A 26,363-nucleotide genomic window follows, 5' to 3' on the forward strand; every position below is an offset into this window, starting at 1 on the left:
CAGTTATTTTATTGGTGGAGAAATGAGAGGATTGGTGAGGTCACATATACAAGGTTGGTTTGACTACACAAACAGACATGGCTTGCGTGTCTTGTGATTGGTAGTTTACTTTAGAACTATAAATTGACCATAAAAGGATACAGTTCGAGCAACGTGATTCGCGGAGGGAAACGTCAATCACAGCTACAAAACACTGTAAAACCATTGTAAAATATTAAATGTCTATACATAATATTTATATATTTATTTATTTTCTAGTGAGATAATAATCACTTTTATTATGTTTTCTTGTACAACTTTTAAGAATTAAGTTTCTCCCGGAAACCAAAGACTACTGCACCAGTTTAGAGAACATAATATTTATATTTTATGGTTTGTAAATTTTTGACATATTTTGTATTATTTGTATAATGTTGCATACTTATTGGTTAATAATAAAATGTCTGAATTGTTTACTAAATAGTACTTTTTATGATCAAATAAATAAATTTCATCAATACACTATTTGCTACAGTTTTGTTATAAGCTTTCAAATAAATTGAAACAAAAACAATAACTTTACCTATTACTTCATTAAAACCACATTGTAAATGATTTTAGAAATATCACATTGAAGAAACCTGGCACATTTTTCATGAATATACCATTTTTGGTTTGTTCACTCTTGACATGTTTTGTGTACATGATTTGCATATTGTTGTTTACTTGTTTTTGTTTATAGAAAATTTAAATGTCTTTATTATGTACTATTAAGGTATCATTTATGATCATGTAAATCAATATATTATTTGCACAGTTTTGCAATAAGCTTTTAAATAAATAAAAAAATAATAATGTTTATTTTCATTTGTAAGCATGTGAGGTAACCCTTTAAATTTTTAACAATATGTATATTGTATGTAAAAATAAAACTTGGCTTTGCAGAAATTAAATGTGAGGGTTAGGTTTGCATACATAAAAAAAAAACATTTAAGGAAAACTGCATGCCCAAGCAATTTTTGCTATCACTGTAAAAAAATCCATCATGAAGTTAAATTAAATTGGCTTTTAAACCTACTATTTTAGGTTTGGCTTGTCAAAACTTGGCATAACTTATAAAATCAAGTTGAAATCACTTAACTTTATTTTTAAGTTAAAGTAACATAAAATATATGTTGATTTGACAAAAATGCTGCATATTTTTATCCTTAAATCCGTGGTTCATAAAAGAAAAAGTGTAAACATGCATGTTGCATAATGTTAGATTTGTTCATGGTGATGTTTGCAGTATTGGCATCTATTGCAGTAAAAATCCAGTAGATGGCAGACTTGCCTCTTTTTCTGCTATGCACTACAAACCCAGAGGACAAATTTAAAACACACAGATTTTCTTTTGAACCTACAAGAGGGTTATTTGCAATTTATTTATCTGCTAAAATACAGGTCCATTCTCGGCTACATACAGCTTATTAAAATATATAAACATGCTAGTTACAGGTATTCTACAGTAAGTTATTTACATAGCACTGAATTGTATGTCCTAGAATACAGTTTTATATTTAACATACAGACAAGCTAAACTGAACATTGAATTTAAAAACAATTTAAACATAAATTGAATTAAACATATCAAATTATTATTCACAAAAGAAGCAGTGCATTTAAAAAAAAGAAAAATAACAGCATTTCAGATTCTTTTGTGCTTTAAAATGAACAAATAAAATAAAAAAATCAGTAGTTGTGTAGAAATGACACTTAAAAAACAAAATAAAAAATAAAAGAGTTTTTAGAAATGGGTGTACCTATTTTTTAGGTACTGTGAGACAATTTATACTGTTTTGATCACACATCTTAATTATTAAAAAACCTCAATACGCAATTACATAATTCTAAAAGGTCTACACATAAATGCGTAATTATATTCTTTCCTTTTTAAAATGTTTGCTGCTCATTTTGTCCACTTAAATGTAGAACAAACAAGTTAACTCGCTGCCAAAAGCCACCTGCTGAATCTAAGGTGAACAAAACCATCCAATACGAATGTTAATTCAATTTAGCACTGTGAAAGTGCTCTTATAAATATACAAATGAATGAAACTTTCAAACAATCGCAGATTTAATACAAAAATAACTTGATCGCTTGAGGGATTTCTGCAAAGCTCAAAATAGCTTTGATTTAAACGAACAATACAAAATTATGGCTTATCGGGTCACTGGTTTTCAAAAAAAGATCATTTGTGTGAATGCAGCAAGTATCTTTTGAGGCAGATCTCATTTACAAATATCAATATCAACATTTACAATCTGAATAATAGAACTTAAAATTATTTACTGCATCCACATTTAACTAAACATCGTCCATTCATAAGACTTCTATAGAGATCAAATACACACAAAACTGTGCTATCTCATATACATATTGCGTGGTGGTCACATGAACTAAGTCTATGGAACAGAAATAAAACTCAGCGAAACCTTATTATTAATAATAAAACCTCATAGCGTGTTTTTTTAACACCTAGGGCTCGATTTTATAATGTTTTTTCTATGTGCAGAAATATTAAGCTGGGTAAATGTGTAAGGGACAGTGTGATTGGCTGAGGTATTTTACATGCTCCAATCACCACCTACTGTACTTCATTAAAACCGCCCGTGCTAAAGTTTCATCATACGTGATGCTTTTAGACATATTGTATTGAAGATACCCAGCACTGTAAACTTGAATCAGACTGAAATGAAAGCATCCAATACTCCCACATCCAATACAGTATCTTCTCGGTTTGAGTATTGCACCTATTATGTATCTAGAAGTTAAAATTGTACACAAAGGACAACAGTTATCTGTAGACCTCATATAGATTGAATAGTACTTTAAAGGAAGGGGTGTATACATATCCACAAAGCCATATAGTCTCATATGCATCGTTCAGAGGGCTCGGCCATATTTGCTTTCATTTGACAACAAAACTGAAAACAGCTTCAATTAATCATGATTGTCAATACATTTAGTAATATTCCTTGCACTTTGTGACTTCAATTTGTTTAGCTTTATAACATTTAAGGACAAAATTTATTTAATAGTAACTGAAATTTAAAGGTCCACTGTGTAGATTTTAGCGGTATCTAGTGGTGAGTCTCTGAATTGCAACCATGAATATACCAATATATATGTTTAATTCCACAGCTCAACCCTCCCTTTCGAAACGCATAGAGAAGCTACGTTAGCCGTCACAGAACAAACATGTCATCGTCTGTGACATCGTAGTGACAAAACTTAGCATCCTATGGAACAGTTTGTCCATTTAGGGCTACTGTAGAAACATGGCAGCGACTTCCATGTAAGGGGACCCGCAGTGTATGTAGATCAAAACGGCTCATTCTAAGGTAATAAAAACAATACAGTTCATTTTGTAAGGTCTTTATACAACACTGATAATATAGTTATGTATATAATATTGCATTTCTGTAAAGAGATCCTTCTAAAATTTACACAATGAACCTTTTAGAATTAAGTTTTTACTGACATATTAAATGTATAGCATTATAGTATTAGTCTGGGAACCTGAGCTAATAGGTTGCAAATCAACTTCCAGTGGCTTTGGTGATTGAATATATTTTTTTCAAGGAAGTAACTGGAATTTTATTGCCTGCCATTACCATGAATAATATGGTCAAAATCTAGGAGTTTTTAGGAGTGAAATGGTTAAATTATGTTGGAGTGGTTTTAAGAGATTTACATTAATCCCTGTGCTTTTTTCTGGAATAAAACATGAATACATTAAGCTGCATTTTCTGAATACTGGTATGGTATGCAGATAAATCGATCTATTATTTTGCTTGTGCTTGTAGTGAAAACTTTACTGTATAATCTACCAGCTGCTATTGTAGGTAATATGACTGAAATGTCTCAGCTGAATGCAATGGGCAGAGAGAAGAGAAGCTGGCAGTAGATGCAAAGTTGCCTAGTTTTGAGACTGTCTGTTCCTCTTGTCATATTCACAGATTTATTTGTTTGTTCAAAGCTCTGCTGGTCATTGACACGGAGCTACAAAGGGCCTTTGAACTGATTCCCAGAGAGATGTTGGCGGATGGAGGGTTTCGATCCCGTCGCGTCACCGAGCTTACGCCACACCACCTAAACACACATAGAAAGACACACAGTTACGCAACGACTTATCACACAGATCTACCAAGAAAGAGGTAAGGGGGTGGCATTAGGGAATAACTTTGATCTAAAAAGAAAGAAGCCCTTGTTTTATTAGAGGTTCTTCTTGGATGCTGTTAAGAGAGCCGGATCTGGAACCACTAACCGGTGTATCAGAACCAGCTCGCAATTACAATGAATCAAATTCCTAAAATGATAAAACTTGCAGGACTTCAGCCACTTTGGTTTAATTTGTCTGTCTAAAATTAAAATATACCCTATCATTTACAAATATGTAGGTGTAAACTGATTGCTATGATTTTAACTGTTTCCCCGCCAGCGTTTTCCTTTTTTTAATTGTCAGCCAGCGCCAGCATTTTTTATGATTTTCACAAAAGTTTAATGCTTTCCAGAAAATTTTCTTTTTACATACTAGGGATGTGCTACAGTATGCACTTGCGTGTCTTTGCGTTGCGTTTCGGATCAGTCAGTCAGCGCGAGTCTTGTCGATCTTAATATCTTTTTAACATAAATCAGTTCCCGAACTTTATCTCTCTTAATAACTCTTTAAACATAAAGCAAGTCATGCATTTTATATTCAAATTCCTGCATGTCTTTAAACCCAAACCAAGATGTCAGACATGATACGCATCTTAGTAGGCTATATTAGGTTAATCATTTCACTCTCAGAAAACGTACAAATAACGATCATTTTAGATGTTTAATTACTAGAGTATTTAAATCGCTAGATGAGGGATTAATGTAGGCTACTTATTTTTCCTGAAAACCTCCCACTCATTTAGACAGAATGGGTCTCATTGAACTGTGCTGACAGGCGCAATAAACGTTTAAAGGTGATGTAGCCTACAGTTTTGTCAACGTGCTTTCAAGTTTGTTATTTTAATGCTACAATACAATGATGCATAGCATATAGGCACAAGCTGTACTGTATGAGGCTTTAAAAATGAGATGTTTGCTCTCCATGCGTATTAGTAACAGGAAACAAGTTATGTGTCTTTTTGATTAAAATTTTGTATTATTATTTTCAATAAATATTTACAGTTATTTAAGTTATAATTATAATAAAAATCAAAAATGCATTTAAAATGCCATTTTCATGTAATATGACAAACTTCCGGTTTAAGACACGCCCACTTCCGGTTCCATCCGAATACAAATACAGATACAAATAATTTTGAGACTGTTACCAAGGGGACTAATGCAAGCATCTCAGATAGAAATACAGATACAAATACTGACTCCGCTGCACACCCCTAAAAATACTATATATTAAATGAAAGAACAGAAAAAAGTTTCATCCTATCTTCATTTGTTCTCTTTTTATAACTTCTCAAATATGGGTAGGTTTCTTCAAAAATACAAAATTTTGTGCAAAAAGCTGAGATGCTTGCATTTTTATAAAGGACTTTTGTTAGGAGACAAATCATCAAAACATTTACAGAGTTTTTACTGTTGAATTTTTGGATTTGTGAATGTTTCAGTGTCTTATAAGTTGTGTAAAAGCGGCATCTAGTGCGTAATAGCGGAAATATGGATTGTCATAAAAACTTGCCAAAAACTCGACGGCAGGTAAGCGTTTTCTCTTATTTGAGGAGATAACTCATCAATGGCAAGGAAAGAGTTACAGGGACATTCTACTTTTTTTTAAAAGAGGCTGATTTTCCAGCTCCCCAAGAGTTAAACATTAAATTTTTTTACAGTTTTGGAATCCATTCAACCGATCTCTGCAATGATATTACGCAGTGCCCGAAAATAGTCCCCTTGGAAACTTTCAAAAGCTGGGGACTATTTTCGGCTGCTGAGTAATATCATTGCGCCTCCTGCAGCCATGTTACAGCAGCAAAGTACTTGATTATTATGACAGAATGAGAGTATAGTTCCTAACCATATCTGCCTAGAAAATCGTAACTTTTAATTTTCCGTTGGTCTTGATACACAATGTAACTACAGAAGAGTCAAGTTATAAATAGGAAAAATATTCAAACGCTTTGATTATTTTTTAGTGCGATGCTAATGGTCTAATCAGATTCAATGGATTATGCTAAGCTATGCTAAAAGTGGAGACAAGGAGATCAGCTGAATGAATTCAAAAACGGTAAAAATCAAATGTTTTACTATAGGGAAGCTGGAAAATGTGCATATTTTCAAAAAAAGTTGAGTGTCCCTTTAAGGATCTATTGTGTACCTTTAAGGGTACGGTTAACTGTTTTGTACCCCTAAAATTAACTCTTTCACCGCCAGCGTTTTTAAAAAAAGTTGCCAGCCAGCGCCAGCGTTTTTCATGATTTTCACCAAAGTTTAATGCCTTCCAGAAAATGTTCTTCTTTAAATATATAAACATACAATATACCAAATGAAAGAACAGACCCTCTTCTTTCAAACAAAAAAAACCGTTTCATCCTACCTTTAGTGGTTCTTTTGCAATCAGCTTTTGAATATGGGTAGGTTTTTGCAAAAACACCATATTTTGAGCAAAAAGCAGATATAATTCAATTTTTATGACGGACTTTTCATAGAGATCCCATTCAGAGCGATCTTTAAAACAGACACGGACATGCAGCAGCTTGCCATAGGGCAATACTTCCGGTTTTAAAAAGTTGCGGAAAGACGGAAAATCTCGTCATTGGCGGGGAAGCGTTTTCTCTTAATTGACGAGATATCTCGTCAATGGCGGGGAAAGAGTTAAATTGGTACAAAATTTTTCCTTATGATATACAATAGGCCCTTAGGGTATAATATTGTAGCCAGAAAGGGTTAATTTCAATGTGTTGTATTCCCATAAAGGTACAAAAATGAACCCTACCAACAAAAAAGGTACAGTTTTGTGACTTTTTTGTAACTTTTATTCTGGCAGAGTACCGATAGATACTGAAAGTTTGCTTTTTCTCCGTGTTTCAAATGATTGAAATACAAAATGTTGCCAAAAGTGAATAGGCCGATACATCGGTGCATCCTTACTTTACTTTTAACAGTTGTACCAAGAATTGTGCTAGTTATATCTAAATGCTGAATTTAATTACTTTAAATGTTTTCAAAACTCACAACACAATGTCATAACATTGTTGGTTACCTCAAGCACTCAAGTTGCTCTCAGCCAGTAGCATTTTGTTGAAAAAGGGAGTACGTGTGGGAACAGAGCACAGGTCCCCATTTCTTTCACTGATAGTAATTTTAATTGCATAGACAAGTGTGCGGTAAACACGGTGAGGTCTTTCGCCAAGGCCTCTCATTAAAATGGTCTGACAGTGGGTCTCTGTTGTGAAACAATGAAACGCTGTCCTAAATCAAAGCCATGGTAATTACACAAATTGACAAGCAAACAAACACAGAGAGAGAGGGCATAAACTTACAGTCCCCTACTGTTTATCGGTGCTTTAGAAATGGCAGCTAGTGTCCGCCTTGATGTACATCTTGTATCATGTGTATACTGGTATCATTTTTATATATACTGTATTATATAATTCTGTATTTGAATTGTGTATATTTTGTATTAGGTGTATATCTGGGTAATGTAAAGTACTTTGTGTACTTTATATACGTGTTTGCTTTGTAAGCTGCACTGTCTGGAGTATGAAACAATGGTTTTTACCCATTATTACACTTAGGTGTTGGTAGTGTGACAGTAAAGGAGATTATCTTGCTAACCGCCTGCATATTGTATAAAAATTGGACTTCCTCAACCTGGCAAGCTCTACTGTGATTGGTTGACTTTAAGCAACTTAAAGGTACACTCCAATTTTTTTAAATAGGCTCATTTTCAAGCTCCCCTAGAGTTAAACATTCGATTTTTGCCGTTTTGGAATCTATTCAGCTGATCTCCGAGTCTGGCAGTACCACTTTTAGCATTAGATCATTAGCATTGCGCTCAAAAATAACCAAAGTCCTATTTAAAACCTGACTCTTCTGTAGCTACATCGTGTACTAAGAGCAACGAAAAATTAAAAATTGGGGATTTCTAGGCCGATATGGCTAGGAACTATACTCTCATTCCGCCGTAATAATCAAGGACTTTGCTGCCGTACCATGGCTGCAGCAGGCGTAGTGATATTACGCAGCACCTGAAAAAAGTCCCCTTGGTAAACACTACTATATTGGTCAGTCAAGGGACTCTTTCTGTTTAAGTATGGGTTGAGGGAGGAAAGAAGCAGATGGAAGATGTTACTAAGGTCGACTCGACTTACATTACACATCTGTCTAACAATTGCTTTCTCTTTCTCACTAAGGTCCTCCTCATAGTCCTCTGAGATTTTCCTATCCAGGTTTTCATGCACCTCCAATACCTGCAAAACACACAAACAGAAAGCTAAGTGATATTCAGGTAGTGAGAAGTTCACCCTGCTTCCCCTATTTACACTTTTGTCTCATTTCAAAGAATTGAGGTGGTCACACAAATAAGAAGTAGGGCTGTCAGCGTAAACGCAGACGATGAGTTCATTAATCATTAATGCATTAAAGTCCCCTGTGGTGAAAATCAAGTTTTTATTGTTCTTTATATGTCTATGTCTTGTTTTGGTCTATGCTTTAAAATAAACCATGTGTAAATTAAGTTTTTTGGGAGTATGTTCTCCCAAAAATTTGTATTTTCCAAAGACAGTCTGGTTCATAAATCTGTATTAAATGTAAATCAACTTATAGAGCACAAAATTTACATAAACATAAAAAGTGGCTTATTTTTACTTTCAAAATGCACCACATTAATTGTGATATTTACCCTCAAATTGTACAAGGTGACTAAATTTGTTAAGTCTGATGGTTTACTTTGTGGCATATAGTAAATTATTTAAAAAGTTTTAACAAAATAATGGTATATTCTTAATTTTCATGATAAGCATGCAATTAATCACGAGTAATTTTGTATAGATTGACAGCCTTACTAAAAAGTTAACCATATGCAGGTCACAAAGAATCCTCTAGGTGGCACTCTTACTATCATCCGTACATAAACACTGCTGATTCCTAAACACATATGATTGTGAGTCAGAAACTAAATAGAAATCTTGTTAAAGCATGTTTAACCATCAAATGTTCGGTGTAATGTTAATGACTAAGTATTAAAGGGTTGGTTACAGTTATAGAAAGTTACAACTCTAAATAATTTAAGAATCTAAGAATCTAAGGCCTAATTTAAAGTATTGCCTACTGTAAATGCAAACATAACACATGCATCAGAATCTTACTTTCATGGCATGTACTACAGCTTCAGGTTTCTGTGCTGCTGGTAGGTATCCTGTGACAGGGGATGGCAGATCCCCTCCAGACATCCGTGTAGAACTCTGCAGACAAAGACATACAAACTTTAAGTTATAAGGAAGCATTTATACACAGCTTTAGTCAAAAAAGTCAAGTTTTTGTATAAATTGTATAAATTTATACAAAGTTTAATGTAACTTAAAGGTGTAGCGGAGGATTTTCTCGAATTTTAAAAAAGAACCGCCTTCTCCACTTTTTTAAAAAATGCAATTGCGCAACACCTCTGATTGACAACTAGGAGGACCAATAGTCTTGATGATCCACCCAGAAAAAGAAAATCCTCCGCAATACCTTTAACTGTAATATATCTCACAATCTTAAAGGGGACATTTCACAAGACTTTCTAAGATTTCAAATAAATCTTTGGTGTCCCCAGAGTACATATGTGAAGTTTTAGCTAAAAAAAAATATGATAATTTATTATAGCATGTTAAAATGTCCACTTTGTAGGTGTGAGCGAAAATGTGCTGTTTTGGGTGTGTCCTTTAAAATGCAAATGAGCTGATCTCTGCACTAAATGACAGTGCCATGGTTGGATAGTGCTGATAAAGGGGTGGTATTATCCCCTTCTGACATCACAGGGGGAGCAAAATTTCTACTACCTATTTTTCACTTGCTTGCAGAGAATGGTTTACCAAAACTAAGTTACTGGGTTGATCTTTTTCACATTGTCTAGGTTGATAGAAGCACTGGGGACCCAATTATTTCACTTAAACATGGAAAAAGTTAGCCTGGGTGCCAGCCGATCTTAGCCCCGCCCACCACATTTTGAAGAGGGGAAGATCAGTCTGGGGTTTTTCCGTCGAGGAGCTACTATGCGAGTCCCAAAGCTGGTCGAACCAATCAAATTGTGAGGCTTTATACCATGATGGACAGATGTTTAACAGTAACGTAATCAACCGCGTCACCAAAGAGCGCGTGTGTTGAATCTGTTTACAACGAAATGGCTGCCGCTGGAGAATTCAGATGTGTGGATTCTGACATTGAGTCTGTTCTAAAAGATATCGACAGAGCATTGATTTTAAAAGAGGAACAGAGAAACGCGAGCAAGGCATTTGTTTATGTTTTTGCCGTCTTTCCTACGGGATTCTGCAAAAGTTGGTCGCACTTATGGAGGACAAAGTTAAAGAAGCAACTGAAATGAGTGTCACAGCGATGCAACTCGGCATGCACGACGAGATGGATATAATTAGCGGTCATTGCCAGCTTCTTTTCGGAACCCCGGAATCGTGACTGCTGAATAAGTGGAGGGACATGCTAGGCTCCGATATTTTTCAAGCAAACGTAATGGGTATCGTCGTGGATGAAGTTCACCTAACGTACAAATGGTAAGAGATAGTCTTACTGTATGACTTAGTAAATACTTAATGCTGTGATATAAATGAAATGTTGTAAACATAGTTAGGTGTTGATGTACATTCGCTAACTCAGACTTAGTATAATCACAATGATGTTAGTGTCATAAATAAAATGTTGTAAACATAGTAGGTGTTGATGTACATTCGCTAACTCAGACTTAGTATAATCCCAATGATGTTAGTGTCATTGTAGCGAAATAACTAGCAGTTCGGTCAGGCTACAAAAGACGACATTTCAACATACGTTACACACTCCGTTGCTCTGATTGGTCGTAGGTCTATCCAATTGAGTGCAGAGGCATTTTTTGGTTGAGACAAGCCTCATAATTATAGCTCAATGGAGCGGTATCAGACTCAAATTCTGACTAGAATTGAGTATGACAACGTCAGGCTAGGAAAAAGTCAGATTTTCATTATATGTCCCCGTTAAAAGATTCACACTTAAATGTTTATACAGCAAAAATATAACTGTGCAAACATATTAATTTCTTCCATTACAAAACAAAATATTCATTTTAAAAATGTTTTTAAAATAAATGACTTGGACTAAATAATGAGGAATAGTGCTCAGAATGGATGGGAACACCCAGCATCTCAGGGTGAGACATTAAGAATTAAAGGATTACTTCACTTTCATAAAAAATCCTGATAATTTGCTTACCCTCATGTCATCCAAGATGCTTATTTCTGCTTTTGTTCAGTTGAGAAGAAATTAATTTTTTTGAGGAAAACATTCCAGAATTTGTCTCTATGTAGGGGACTAGTGGACCTTAACGGTTAGTAGTTAAAATTGCAGATCAAATGCAGCTTCAAAGGGCTCTTAACCATGGGTCTTCAACAGGGGGTTCAGGGACCCTTGGGGGTCCTCGGTGGTATAACCCAGGGTCCTCCAAATATTGTTTGAATTCAAAAAAATGTATGGAAAAATTAAAGTAGCTAACAATAGGCTAATAATAATAATATAAATTCCCCCAACATAATGTTTTCAGTTATATTAAAAAGGTACACAGAAAGAAATATTCATTCTATGTACTTACTTTTTTAAGGTAAGTGGTTGCAATAAAAAAAATTGATTTTTTAAAACTTTTGTTAAAATTTAGCTTAAAAATAAATAGATTGCAACCACTTACCTTAAAAAAATTGAGTAAATTTAATGAATAATTTTTTTCAGTGTAGTATGGCTTATTATTCTTTTTGAGTCTCTTTGTAACGTAACCATAATAACCAAGTATGTATGATAAATAGTAATAAATACAGTCCTAACTAACATGTACTGGGGGTCCCTGCTCCTCCTCTCCATCCATTAAGGGGTCCCCAGCCTATAAAAGGTTGAAGACCACTGTTCTAAACGATCCAAACCAAGGAATAAGGGTCTTAGCGAAATTATCATAATTTTTGCCAAAAAAAAAATATATATATATACTTTTAAACCAAAGTTCTCGTCTTGCCGTGTGACGCGCCAGCGCGACCTTACATATTACGTAATCACGTAGAAAGGTCACGCATTAAATATGTAAACTGACACTTTTTGACCATTTTAAACAATAAACTGACAGAAAGACGTTATTTCGTGTCATTCCACATACAACAACGTTGGAACGGTCCATTTTCTCCACACTTGTAAACACTGGAGTGGTCGTTTCGCATACATCATGTGTGACCTTTCAATGTGATTACGTAATACTTATAGTCATGCTGGCGCATCACACGATTAGTGCAAGACAAGAAGTTGTGGATAAAAAGTATTTATTTTTCTTTTTTGCCGAAAACGGTGTTCGTTTTGCTAGATAAGACCCTTATGCCTCTGTTGGGATCATTTAGAGCGCTTTAAAGCTGCATTGAAACTGCAAACCACTGATGTCCACTAAAGTATATGGAAAAAATCTTAAAATGCTTTGCTTAAAAAAACTTAATTTCTTTTAGACTGAACAAAGACAGACATAAACATTTTTTATGACATTGGGGTAAGTAAATTATCCAAAAAAAAAATTTGTATAAAAAGTGGAATAATCCTTTAATAAGATGTGAAGAGCAGAACATTCAAAACATTTATCAGTACTACAAAAATTGACAGTGTGAGTGATCCACACACAACCACAAAGGCATTCGTCACAAAGATTAACATTGCTCATGCCACTATCTCAGATTTCAGAACAGACCTGAATGCTGGGAAAAACATGAGTCAACCCAGGCTCAAAATGGGTTAAAGCATCTCATTATAACTCATCTCTGCTGGTACCCCTTCATGGGTACACATCAACAAAGAGCTCTTTCAGTGCACAGGGTCTCTCGAGCCCCCTGTTTAGAAACAGCCTTTTGAGTCCCGCTCTACCGTTAAATCCACAACAATTGAGCCGGCATTTCAACACTGGGGTTGGTAGAAGACCCCTGGTTAGAAGCTACAGCTCGCTTTTGGCCTGGGAGAACAGGACTACGATGTCCACTTGCAGTTGCCAGCAGGCTTATTGAGCACTGGAGCCGTAGGGACTTCACCCAGGATTGACCCAAGTACAGCCCGGCGCACTGGCCAGTTATGCATTTGCCTGGAAACTGTTTTGAGGAGGCCAAGAGTCCCATAACATTTCTTCTGGTGGGCTATTGTGCCATTTTATGAAGCTAATATAGGTTTTGATGCCAATATCTTAAGAGGAGAGAAACAGGTGGTCCATATAATGCTGTTTACATTTATGCTTTTGGCAGATGCTTTATCCAGACTTACAGTGCTTTTAAGCTATACTAGAAGTAGTTTGATCCCACACTGTAAAAAAATGGTCGGCAAAAAATTAAAAGTTGTGGTTTTCTAGGCCGATATGGCTAGGAACTATACTGGCGTAATAATCAAGGACTTTGCTGCCGTAACATGGCTGCAGCAGGTGTAGTGATATTACGCACTGCCCGAAAATAGTCCCCTGCCATTGAAAGTAACCAAGGGGACTATTTCCGTCAGTGCGTAATATCACTACGCTTCCTGCAGCCATGTTACAGCAGCAAAGTCCTTGATTATTATAATGCCAGAATTAGAGTATAGTTCCTAACCATTTTGGTCTTAGTACACGAAGTAACTACAGAAGAGTCAAGTTTTAAAAAGGAAAAATATTGAAACTCTTTGGTTATTTTTAGTGTGATGCTAATGGTCTACTCGGATTCAATGGATTGTGCTAAGCTAAGCTAAAAGTGCTAGACCCGGAGATCAGCTGAATGGATTCCAAAATGGTAAAAATCAAATGTTTACCTTTAGGGGAGCTGGAAAATGAGCATATTTTCAAAAAAAGTGGAATGTCCTTTTAAGGGATACAAAAAGGCCCTCAGCCCTAATCCAGTAAGACGGTTTGAGCTGACTGTTGTGATAAATAAAACCAATGTCACACACAATCCGTTGCAGTCAACAAACAGAGAAAAGAGATCTGTGCAGTGTTAATCTGCACTGCTACAAATCAATGCAGCCAAGTTTCCTTAAAAATCCCTAAAATTCCAGGATCAATAAGGGATTTTCTAAATAGGCTTACTAATGCCTTTCTAAACCTCTTTTGTGAATCTAGCATCTGTTATAAACGCACATTGATCACTTTTTAAAATGCATTAGAATCAGATATGTATAATATGTAGATGCCCGAGATGAAAAAAAATCCTATGATCATCAGGCTTCCCGCCACACAAAACTAAAATGTCTGCTGTGCGTATATAAAATAGCAGTGCTATTAATTCTATTTCTGCAATGCACCCAATAAAAATAAATTGATGTTAGTGCAAAATGCTGTTCTTTTTATAAGCAACAATTGCAAAACTTTTTTGACTACCTATACCTCTCCTTCCAGGATTCGAACCCACAACCCTTGACGCAATGCCCTACCAACTGAGCTCCAATAACATCTCCTCAGGTAACAACCACCAACCGATATGTCCAATCTATTCTATTGCCTCTACGAACCCCATTATTGTTTCAGATGCTCACTGATGCATTATTTAGCGCCACGGTGAAAGTTCAAAGCCATGCTAATGAGCTCGAACCTTCTTTCTTACAAGCCTTTCTGTCTCACAATATGAGGAGAGTTAAAAAAAGCCCTGTAGCCTCTGAGGAAGAGACCCGGGCCACTCTCTAATTGATTTCTCTTTCCTGTGGAGGCTGCTTCTCATATTAAGTGGAACAGCCGTGCTGTTTTCACTGTCGTGGCTGATGAGAGCACCGATTAGCTAAAGCGGAACGCTGCCAACTGCCAGGTTGCAGATGACCTTTCCTGAGGAGATGTGGTGGATGATGATGATGATGGAGATGATGATGTTAGAAGAAGAGTAAATAGAGAAAGAGAGGAAGCTCACTGATGCACACTTTGAATAAATTTGAAAGATGACTTAAGGGGAATGTTCACACAAACATTCGGTCATCATTTATTCACCCTCATCTCATTCAAAATCTGCATACGACTTATTCTTCCGTGGATTCTTCTGTTCAGGTTTTGTGCCTGTATAGTGGAAATCAATGGGGGCGAATGTTGTTTGATCACCAACATCTCAAGCAAAGTTACGCCCTTGTGATTGGGGGGCACAAGGGTACCAGCAAACAAGAGTACTGACTGCTTTGAGATAAGCAAGTGAGAGTGCTTTATGTTTTTTAAATATGGTTTAAGTAAATTAGTCTACCCATTAAAATATTAAAGAGCACCATGATGAAAAAAATATCAATGAGGTCACATTGATAAAGCCCCGCCCACTTACAGTCCTGCACTACCACTACCAGTGCCCCCCTCCAAACTCCACCTATGACCAACTTCCTTTAAAAAAAATAAAAACATTCTACTGTGTTCCGCATAAAAAAGTAAGTCATACATGATCAGTAAGACATAAGGGTGAGTAAACGATTAAAGACATTTTTTAAGGGGGGGGGGTGAACTTTAATTTAATTTATTTTAGGGATTTGACAGAGCAGGTAAACTGAGAGAAAGATCATCAAACTGATGACAAATAGACAAACTGAGAGTGGATTTATTAGATTTTGGAGTATGTATTTATTTGATGATTAATATTTGCTAATATGTGCATGTGTCAATGTTACCAATTCTCTAAAACATGAGTCACTATCCCTAACCAGATTTAAACCTGGTCATTGGGGCTGTTGGTGTATTTATCTTTTTGGCTCTGGTTTGCTCTAGTAGTCAATTCTCATTTGGCAGCGGTTTGAACACACAGCAGTTTAGCAAAGCTGGAACTGCAATGGCTAATTGTTGTTCAATTGAAATCCCCCCAAATCTGCTTAATCTGAAAAATCTTTGCTTAATCTGAAAAAGCTTTGGATTTTGGGCTTCACAGCAAAATAAAGAGGTCAGGCCAGGAACATAAGTCATGGGATACGTACGTTCGGTAACGTGTCCTGATACTGAGAAAGCGAGGTGAGCTGGGACTCTGAGTGATACAGGGAAAACCCTTTCCGAAGCGTCTTCAGATCTCCAACGTTCCCCTGCTGTGAAGGAAAACAAAAATTCAGTCAAACATCAATTCCTTGTAATTTATTGGATGAAAAGTTTATGGCACGTTTTGACCAACAAGATAATCTTCATAGATGAACACAACTTTTATGAAGTCAAAATTTGTTTTTGCTTAATTTCTAGTAAACGCATTTTGACTTAAAAAATCATAAAAGTTGTGTTCAACTGTGAAGATTAAACTGTTGAACAAAACTGATCTCATGGAAAGTCGTGTTATAGTCATGCAAAATTTGATTAATTTATCTGTGTAAATGGCACAAAATTCTTTTTTTTCGTGCCTTAAGCACAGATGTCTTTTCCGTGACACTCACACAAATTTCTATGATTATTTTTTGTGTCTGTTGCACGACTTTCTTATTCGTTTAATTTTATGTATTGTTTCCTCATAGTTTTTTTCTATTTTCTTAACATTGTCGGTTGGGGGGGTTAGAATCACTTTCTGTTAAATTTTTAGACATCCTAACCGAAACCCCAACTCCAGGTGAGAATAAGCAGAAGAAAAACATGTAGAAACCAATACATAAAAGTACATCCTTAACCCAACCCCAAATCTAACCCCAAGCAACAATGATTAAAAAATAGGAAAAAATGAGAAAACAACACATAAAATGACATGAAAAAGAAAGTCGTGACACGGACACAATAAACTATTTATAGAAATTTGTGCGAGTGAAAAAGACATTCGTGCTCAAAGCACGAAAAAAAGAAAAATTTCTGCCATGGACACAAATAAATTAATCAAATTTTGCGTGACTATAACACAACTTTCCTTGAGATCATGTTGAACAAAAAGTGTAAGTGTCATAATCTTTTGTTAAACGGAGAGCTTATTTTTTATGCTAATCCAAAAGTGGGGAAAATTAATGGGCTTTTTTGTCGAGGGAACCAGTGTCCCGCTAACTAGGGTTGGCCTATAAAAATATGTCATGATCCCTGCGGCACTCCATTAATGGTTGCATTGTCCCTTTATTCAAATTAATAGCAGTGCTCAATCTTATTATAACAAAAATCTTTACTACTACTAGCAGAGTACTAGTTCCCCTTAAAGGAGACATATCATGCTAAATCCACTTTCTTAGCTCTTAAATGCATTTTGTTGTATATTTGTAGTGTTTAGAAGTACATAAAAGTTGAAATTAGTCTCTTCAGGTGCTTTGTTGATATCTTTATATTCTTTTTTGGTCATATTTTCCAACCGGTTCTGATTTTTCTATTATCTATTACGTTTTTTGAACAATTACGTCACAGTATTTGCAGCGGAACTGCTAAATAAGGACATCGACTTCCAGCCCAACACTACGAGCAATCCGCCATTTTCAATTTCTCGCTGCGATATTGTAGTCAAAGCTCAAGGATGCAGAAGTTACGAGAGAGTAAATCAAAATGTTCGGTTGTTGAACCTGTGCCTGGTTGAGTTTTATTTTTCACGGAAATGTCATTTTTTAGTGCGCGAAGCACTTCAAGGATAACTATTTCACCAACCTCCACCAGTATAAAGTAGGATTTGCCGATAGACTTCGTCTAATTAAGGGGTCAATTACTTTATCTTTGGAGACGACGAGCAGAGCACTTCGGTAAGCTGTAAATAACTTTAAAAACAGTAAAGTACATGGTTGTCATGGTTTAGCAGTGCTGTTTCTCAATTCGAAGGCTGCAGCCTGTGGATGTCGCATGTGGTGATCAACCCTGGATTAAGTTATAGCATATTACAACAACTTACAATTAACTAAGAACAATAGTCAACTTTATAATTGTTAATATTCTGAAATAAGACAGCCGGCATTAACACACCATTGCGATACCTCCGTATGAAGACGTTGTTCTGCAGGTTCGTCGTCTTCATTTTCATCTCGCTCCATTTCCGACTCTGGCGCGAACATGTAAGGCTGGATGGACAAGTCTTCCGTTGTTGACATTTTGTGAATAACGAGTAAATAAAAAGTTTCTGTGCCGCTAGATAATCGTATCTCTGCTATAAAACTACAAAAATGGCCGAACGGGGTGGAGTTTAACCGAGTGTCACCTCTGCAACCTGGAGAGGGGGCAGGGTATGATGAGCATTTAAAAAGACAGTACCAAAACGAGTTGCTCTCAGATGTACCTCAGAAAAGGGGTAGAAAGGGGGCCTGTGGGGCTATACTAATGAGGAATTCAGACCCAAGCATTGCAGTTTCGCTTTATACAGACCACAAATAGATGATTTATATGTAAAACGAACAGATTTAAAAGCATGATATGTCTGCTTTAAAAAGATAGTTCACCCAAAAATTCTGTCATCATTTACTTTCCCTCATCTTGTTACAATTCTTTGTAACCAAACCATTTTGGGCACCATTGACCCTTAATGTAGTTTTTTCCTACTATGGAAGTCAATTGTGCTTCTGTTTCCTGCTTTATTACAAATATCTTTCAGCAGAACAAAGAAACGTATACAGGTTTGTTACAACAGGAGGGTGAGTAAATGATGACGGAATATAGATTTTTGGGTAAACTATCCCTTTAACACAGCTTGAGTTAATAAAGATGCCTCCCTTAGCAAACAGCACCAATAAAAATGTAATACAAGGCTGATCCTGTGGCAAATCCCCTTTATCCAAAGAACATAAACCAGCGAAAATAAAAGTTCTCCAGACTTTGGTAATGTTACTCAGCAGACACTAAACAAATGACCTGAGAGATCCTGAAACCTTATAGGCACAAACCTGAAAAACAACTGTAATACAGATCTGGCTCCAGCAGAATATGCTGCGTTCAACATATCTGACATGCAGACAAAAACCCTTGCAAAAACAGAGACGGCACAAAATGGCTAGATCATTTCCTGACTGCCGATTAGAGAGGGGGCAAAGGTAAAAGAAAGCAAAGGTAATATCAGATACGCTTCATAAATAATGACCTAAGAATGTCATCCAAACAGCATTTGTTTTTAAAACTTGAACTGTTAAATGTTTAAGTGTACCATCAAAACCTCATAAAAGGTCACAATCTTCCCTATTTGTATTCCATAACAGACATGAGGTTGAATACATTTTCTCCATATTTACAGCATGTGTTTGTGATTATGGTAAAATTCTCATTTTCTCCAATACAGCTCACTGCTATTGTGTGTTGTTTTTTTTCATTCAGTGATTGCTGAGCTAAGTGAGGTTATGACCCTTTTTCAGGAAAATATGAATTGCTACACAAGTTTAAGTGCTGTGTCTGTAAGTTACGTAACAGTCCTTCATGTTGTGAATGGAAATAAATCACTATAGCCGCACCTGACTTTCCACCCGCAGCTTCCTATGAGAATTGTAAAGTTTGTTAAGCGATGAAAGATGCTTGATGAGCTGTTCTGGGTGGTTTCTATGTGCTTGTTTACCAGCATAGATCAAAAGATACAATCTGTACTGTAAGTCTCAATGATATTTCGATCTCTAGATATGGTTGATTGCAAGTCTATTGGATTTCTTTAGTCGTTTAATCGTCTCCCAGATTAAATTTCATAGTAGGAATAGCTTATGCTTGCCTTGGTGAAAGCTAATATGAACAAAGTCTTTATTTTGGAAAGAAAAAAACAATTTGATAAAAAGACACATATGCAATTTTAATGAAAAGCATTCCCTTATGCTCCCCTCTGTGTTTTACTAAGCATGCAAAACTGAACATGGGTTTGACCCCAGAAGTAAAATCTTTGGCATGGTTTACTGTCCCTGCAGGTAATAACATTCCTTTCCTTTTAAGACTAAAGGCAACATTATGCTTAACACACAACTGCAAGATTTTACTACCTGTGTGAGAAATAAGTGACAGTGTTATTGCTAAATGACTTTATCGCATTGTCATGTAGTCCAACCGCCAAAAATCCATGCAATAAATAAAACTACACATTGCCTGCAGTGGAAAGAATGGCCTTTGATCAGCCATCAGTCACATTATAATACCCAAAAAGTAACGGTATATGGGTGCATATTCTGGGATATCTTTGCTAGAAGATTTCTGTCATGCTCATCTTTGGAGGCAATAAAAAGAAGGTGAGATTCAATCCATCATCGGTGAGAGAAAATATGACAAAATAATATTATAATATCACAAACGGACGTATCCAATTAAACTGATATTACCACTGCTATAAATGACAGCATTTGCAAGTTTTATCACTGTCTATATAGCTGAACGCAGAGAAATGGGAAATGAAAGCCGTCTGAGCCAGAAAATTATTAGTGACAGAGACGAGTCTTTGTCTCATATAACTGTCTGAGCTCCAGGGCCTTTCTTCAAAGCTATGACAGTGTCATAATAGAGAAATCAGAAGCTCATTTTAACGTTAAGCTTTGAGATTCAGTCCCAGTTATGCTTGCAAGCCTCTGTGTATTACATTTCCAGTCTATACTTCTATTATTGACTGATGTGACTTGAAGTTCAAAGGTTTGAAAATTCAGCCCCCATCTGGAGCCAAAGTCCAATCCCACATGTCCACTTTCATTTTTAATTCGCAATATTGCTGATGGTGTGCTGTGTAAGGTGCATTAAAAATCAGCCCTTTATAAAAATCCACTGGTACACTAATAAAATCACATTTAAAGTGGAGCAGATCAATGCAGCGCTTTTAAAGCATTTGTTAGTGAGAAAAATCATATTTTTTTACATTACACTGTAAAATATTTTAAGCTGGTTAAACTTAGTAATGAAAGTTCACCTGCTGCCTAAAATATCAGGGTTTCCTGCAGCACTTTGCAGTTCAGGCGGCCCGCCTTAGCTGGGAAACACTACCGCCTTAAGAAGGTCGTCCAAAAAAAAAAAAATTTGCTGCACATAAGGCCGTCAAGTGCATCTTGGAGAATAGCGCGGACGTGCTTCACACCGCAAGCGGGCACGCGCTCCACACCGCCAAATGAGAGAAAGACATGGTCCGTCACTGTCTGGAGGATAACTAGTAGCCAGTTGATAAAACACCTCAGAGAATAGCAGGGACGCGCCTCACACTGCGAGCGTGCACACGCGCCACATGGCCGAAATGATCCGTCAACTGTCTGGAGGATAGCCAGTTGATAAAACTTGTGTCTGTGAGGACTGTAAGTGGACTTATGTTTTGGGTTTATTTAAGCCAAATTTAAGTTGTGATTTTTGTTGTTTGAGCAACCTGCTATCTAGGTGCCTGTTGATTCGATATAAGAGGACTACAAGGTTACACCCTCGACTCTCACCTGAGATAATAGCTGTTTGTTGTCATCCTCTAAAATCCGGACTTTAGTCTCAAGTTGGTGAATGTAGTTTGAAGAAGAATCTGTGTCGAAGGAAAAAATACAGAAATTAGTTATAAGGTTAAAAACAGTTTGCATTAGACCTACATCAGGTATATTTACACATTACAATCAACAAACGTTTTTGTTTATAAAAAAATCCATAGTTTTGTGTTGCTGCTTTTCCTTGACATATAATCTATAACAGTGGTTCTCAAACTGGGGTCCGGGGCCCCCAGGGGGGCCGCGAGATGGTGCCAGGGGGCCCCAGTTTTATGACATTTAACAAAATACATTCATTTATCATGAATTCTGTGAAATTAAACCTAAAAAAAAAATAAGGCTACTAACCAACAGCACTACTTTGTATAACTTAATATGTTTTGTTTAATTAAAATGTTAAATTTTAGAACAGTTTTTGTCAGAAATTTTCTTCAGGGGGGCCGCGAAGGAATGCACCGTACACAAGGGGGGCCGCACGCGGAAAAAGTTTGAGAACCACTGATCTATAACATTTGTATTGCCTTGTACTATATATCTTTATCCAAGCTTTTTAATGCCGTCAAGTGATTTTTGCTGTGCATTTATTTGCTGATCCTGGTATTTCGAGTCATTTTTAAATCAAGATGTTTTCTATTAAGCACTGACACACAAAACCATGTCCCAGAGTGCATTGCAAGTACATTGAGTTAAATAAAAGACATCTGTCAAAGCATAAGTATTCTCTAGTAAAGGAGGAGCATTTGGCACAGTTCTCCTACACAACCACACAAAAGAATCTATAATACTCTTGAAAACCTCTTTTAAACAACAAAGATTTTTTTTAAAGCTGCTTGTACTTAAACCAACGGACGTCATAGAAACTACACACACAGCACGACTAAACAAACTGATTTTAAGTCTGTAAAGTGAAAGGTAATGGATCAGATGGAGGAGACCTTACTAAAGTAACCCCCCGTATGTGTGATGATAGGCTGCATTCCCAGCATACCTTTCATAACCTCTGGGTGATGGTGAGTGTGCTATCCTGAAGCCATACAAGTGTTTGTCTATCCCAGTGGTTCTCAAACTGGGGGCCGTTGTCCCCACGGGGTGCGAGATGGTGCCAGGGTGCTCCAGTTTTATGACATTTTAAAAAATACATTAATTTATCATGAATTCTGTGTAATTCAACCTCAAAAACAAAGGCTACTAACAAACAGCACTATGTTGTATAATTTATAATTTTTTTGTTTAATTAAAATTTTAAGTTTTAGAATGTTTTATGTAAATTTTCTTTGGGGGGGTGAATGGAACCACTGGTATATGCAATTTTACATAGCCAAACCCTAAATATCTCTTACTTACACAAAACCCTAAATTAAAGAGGACACAACATACTTATCTAATCATAAAAAATATGAAGAGTTTGGTTCCAAACCGCAATAAACACCATTTTTGAAAAAAACGAGTTACTGCCAAAATCAGTATTATATCAGGTCAGTATTTAAAAGTAAATTCTTAATTTTACGCAAAATCCAATATCCGCCGTGTTATTCTGTCATCTTTTTTCCCAAAACGCAATAAACGCCAATCCTCCTTTTCTACAGAATGCAATAAATCTGCTCCACAAATCACAGCGCACCATTCCATGCAATGTAAACAAACAATGGTGGCGCGTTGAGTACACAGAGTCCTAGTTTTCCTCATCTACTTTGTACTTTGTGATCAACAAACAAACAAAAACAAAATAATACTTTAATAGCATTGATAAACCTGTGGTTTTCTGTGAAGGGAAAGAAACGTGAGCCATCAACATCTAATAATTTACAAAAGAGGCACTCGGGAGACGAGAGAAGTCCCCATGAAATCAAAACTGACAAGTCTTATTTTTGAATGGAATATTGTGGTGTTCATTATAAACAATTTATCCATTTGGGTCATTATTTTTATTAGATTCATGTGCCCTTATAATAACCTGAAAAATGTATTGAACATGCGATCCCTCTCTGATGACGTCAGCTAGATGGCTTGGGCGGAACCAAAGTCCTTTTAAGGATGTCACGTCACTCCGTCGCCATATTTGCAACGCCTCCCAGGTCTTGTAATGCTGCTTTTACACCAACCGCGTTTGAGGCGTCAAAATCATGTCTACCGTGCAGTTTAATGCATTTGCGCATCTACAGCGAAGTAGACACGTGGAAAAAGCCAGCATTTGACGCGCGTCAGAGGCGAAATCTGCTTCTTGTGGGAGGGGCAAGTGCTATGTGGTTGTCCGTTTGCAAGAGGGCTGATGTTGATTGTGCATTTATCGAGAGAGTTACCATTTTGTATTTGGTCTATAGGGGGAACAGCAGCAAGCAGGCTCCTGATTGGTTAAAGCGGCCCGAAAATGTACCAAAGTTCAAGTTTTTCAACTCGGACGTCAGCCGCAAATTTGCGTCAAACGCAAAAAAAACACCATTCGCGCGTACCGCCCCAGGCGCTCAATTCGCATAAACTAGACGCATGAATGAGGAATCGCGTCTACTGCGCTAAACGCCTCATTCGCACCGCGAGACCTCTAGACGTGCGTCAACGCGTCTTCACATTGACATAACATTGAAATCACTCGCGCTTCACGCCTCTACCGCGCCTGGTGTAGACACAGCATTAGAATGAGACAAACAAGACCTGTCGTTTCTGCGCATGTGCAAAATCCCTTTCCCAGCGGATTCCGATTGATTATTGGCTCTTTTTACTGGGAGGCGGGACTAGAGCGGCCATTTTGACCATTGCAATCTACCCCATTCTTATCAAACAACTGATGCATCTTGTTAATATTAAATATCTTTGGTGAAACATCTGTTAACCCTGCCCGCTCCATCTGTCAGTCTGCTGCGAGTTCCATTTCTGAATGAAACATTTCATATCCAATCAACTCACAGCGGAAAACACAAGTCACACCTACTATTTTCTTCATGTGATATTTCATTTCACTCAGAAAAACATCACAATACGGAAGTAAAGTCAATCGCAACTTCCTGTTCACAGGGACTTTAAACCATAATAAATGCAGAGATTGGCCAATAAAGATCAAGGCCAGATAGATTTGTAATAAATCATATTCCCTGCATCTTTCTTTATACTTGTGATAGTCTATATTAAATTATGTCAACAGTGTTGCTTTGTCATTACCAGTAAATAAATATATATATATATATATATATATATATATATATATATATATATATATATATAAAAAAATTCTGAAAAACAGATGATGGCAATATGGGTGTGATTAAGGACAAATGACTAAAGAAATGTGTTTTTTGGAAGCATGCGTACACTCACGTACGCACAGTGTGTGATATAACAACGGTGTGAGGAATCTGTGATGGGTGGAGGAGACAGATAAGGGCCGTTTGATGACATCAGCACAAATAGTCATCATCAACATTTCTTGCTTTAATTTCCTCTCACCAGCAGTTAACATCACATTTGTCACGGCTGTTTCTACCCAAACTATTCCTGTCAGATCTTTAGAAGGAAAGAATAGGCGTGAAACGTCCGGCTGAGAGCATCAGTGAAGGATGGGCCGCCTGACCCTTTGAAACAAAAAATCAAAGGTTCCTCTTCAGAATCCTTTGACCCAAAACCAATAAACCATGTAGGGTGAACCGATACACATTGTTCACCCAATCATCCAGCTTATACAATTTTTTATATATTGAAAATGATAATCACCATTTTTTTCTTTACCACCAGGTGTCACTGCAGTCTCCTGCTTGCTTACAGTAAAAGTCTGATAAACCGTATCACAAAAAACAAACGGCTTTCTATCTTTCATTTCACTTTTTTGAATACAATACATGCACAGAGTGATGTAAACGCAACTCCAAAATAACTTGGATGGCACGGATACAAGAATGTGGACACAGCTGATCCATAATGGGCCGGAGAAGTAGGCAGAGGTCCTGCTTAGTAAATCCTCTTTACATTTCCTGTGACCCTTTAATCTAACTACAGTAAATCTGATCGCCTGACACACAGCCAAGCTGATTAGGAAAGCTGTCTGCAAAGCCTGGCCGGTTCTGCCATGTATCCCCCCTCTCCCGATCTTGCCTCCCTCAAACCCACCACCGACATTCCCATGAGTCCCATCCACAGACAGGAGAACGAAACAGCGGAACGTTACACTCCCTCCACCAGCCCCATTCACAGTCGGAGACCATCTTTTATCTCCGCAGGACTGCAATGCAGCGGGAACTCTTTGTTTGTGTGAGAGAAAATACTTTTCTACACCCCTTACTGGGGTTTTGTTAGCTATCCCACAGGAATGAAGGTATACGCCCCGATATGAATACAACCGTTATCAATGTCAAGGATTAACCGCAAACTGAACAAATGTATTACCATTTGATCTCGGAAAAACAAGGGGATTATAAAAGAAACAAGCTTCTTTTAACCCACATGAACATGCTTTCAAACACAAAAAGGTGTACAGGATAAAAATACACTCCAGGAGATTATAAGACAGATATGAAAGGCCAAGACGATAAATTGAGGCAAGCCACCGCCGTTGCCCACCTCTAGCAGACCATGCTGCATATCTCAGCTCAATCGGATAACCTCAGCAGTTTTTTAGGAACGTTGTAGGCTTACAAACAAAGCACAGAATCTTTTTTCAACTTTAACAAGCTGTCCTACTGTGTCATTTTAGAAACGGAGAGAAACACGTGTTAAAGGCGACCCCGGATCTGTTCTGGCACGGCCGCTCTCGTCTCAGGGTGCGCTTGATTTAATTGTAGAGACACTGTAATGTCGGATAGCCTAAGAGAAATTCTCCCTGTCTTATTTTATCCTGTCATGACAGTGACACTTGCACTGCAGTGTCGTTTCTTCCCTTAAAAAAACGTGCCAGCTTGCAACATTCTCATTTTTGTTCCTA

General features: G+C 36.8%; 1 protein-coding gene across 2 annotated transcripts in view; it reads right to left on the reverse strand.

Annotated features, from left to right (window-relative positions):
- Positions 1-1,356: 1,356 nt before the first annotated feature.
- ccdc85ca (coiled-coil domain containing 85C, a) overlaps positions 1,357-26,363 on the reverse strand; it is a 44,289-nt gene continuing 19,282 nt past the window's right edge. The window contains exons 2-6 of one of the 2 annotated variants that reach the window (XM_065251936.2): positions 21,419-21,498; positions 16,103-16,207; positions 9,322-9,417; positions 8,326-8,424; positions 1,357-4,114 (exon numbers count right to left, since the gene is read on the reverse strand). In XM_065251936.2, coding sequence (XP_065108008.1) covers positions 4,025-4,114; positions 8,326-8,424; positions 9,322-9,417; positions 16,103-16,207; positions 21,419-21,498 — 470 coding nt within the window. In that variant the 3' untranslated portion in view covers positions 1,357-4,024. The remainder of the gene's footprint in view (positions 4,115-8,325; positions 8,425-9,321; positions 9,418-16,102; positions 16,208-21,418; positions 21,499-26,363) is intronic. The other variant, XM_073812294.1, reaches the window with a different exon arrangement.

Source organism: Paramisgurnus dabryanus, chromosome 17 (assembly GCF_030506205.2).
Source record: "Paramisgurnus dabryanus chromosome 17, PD_genome_1.1, whole genome shotgun sequence".
NCBI classification, from domain to species: Eukaryota; Metazoa; Chordata; class Actinopteri; order Cypriniformes; family Cobitidae; genus Paramisgurnus; species Paramisgurnus dabryanus.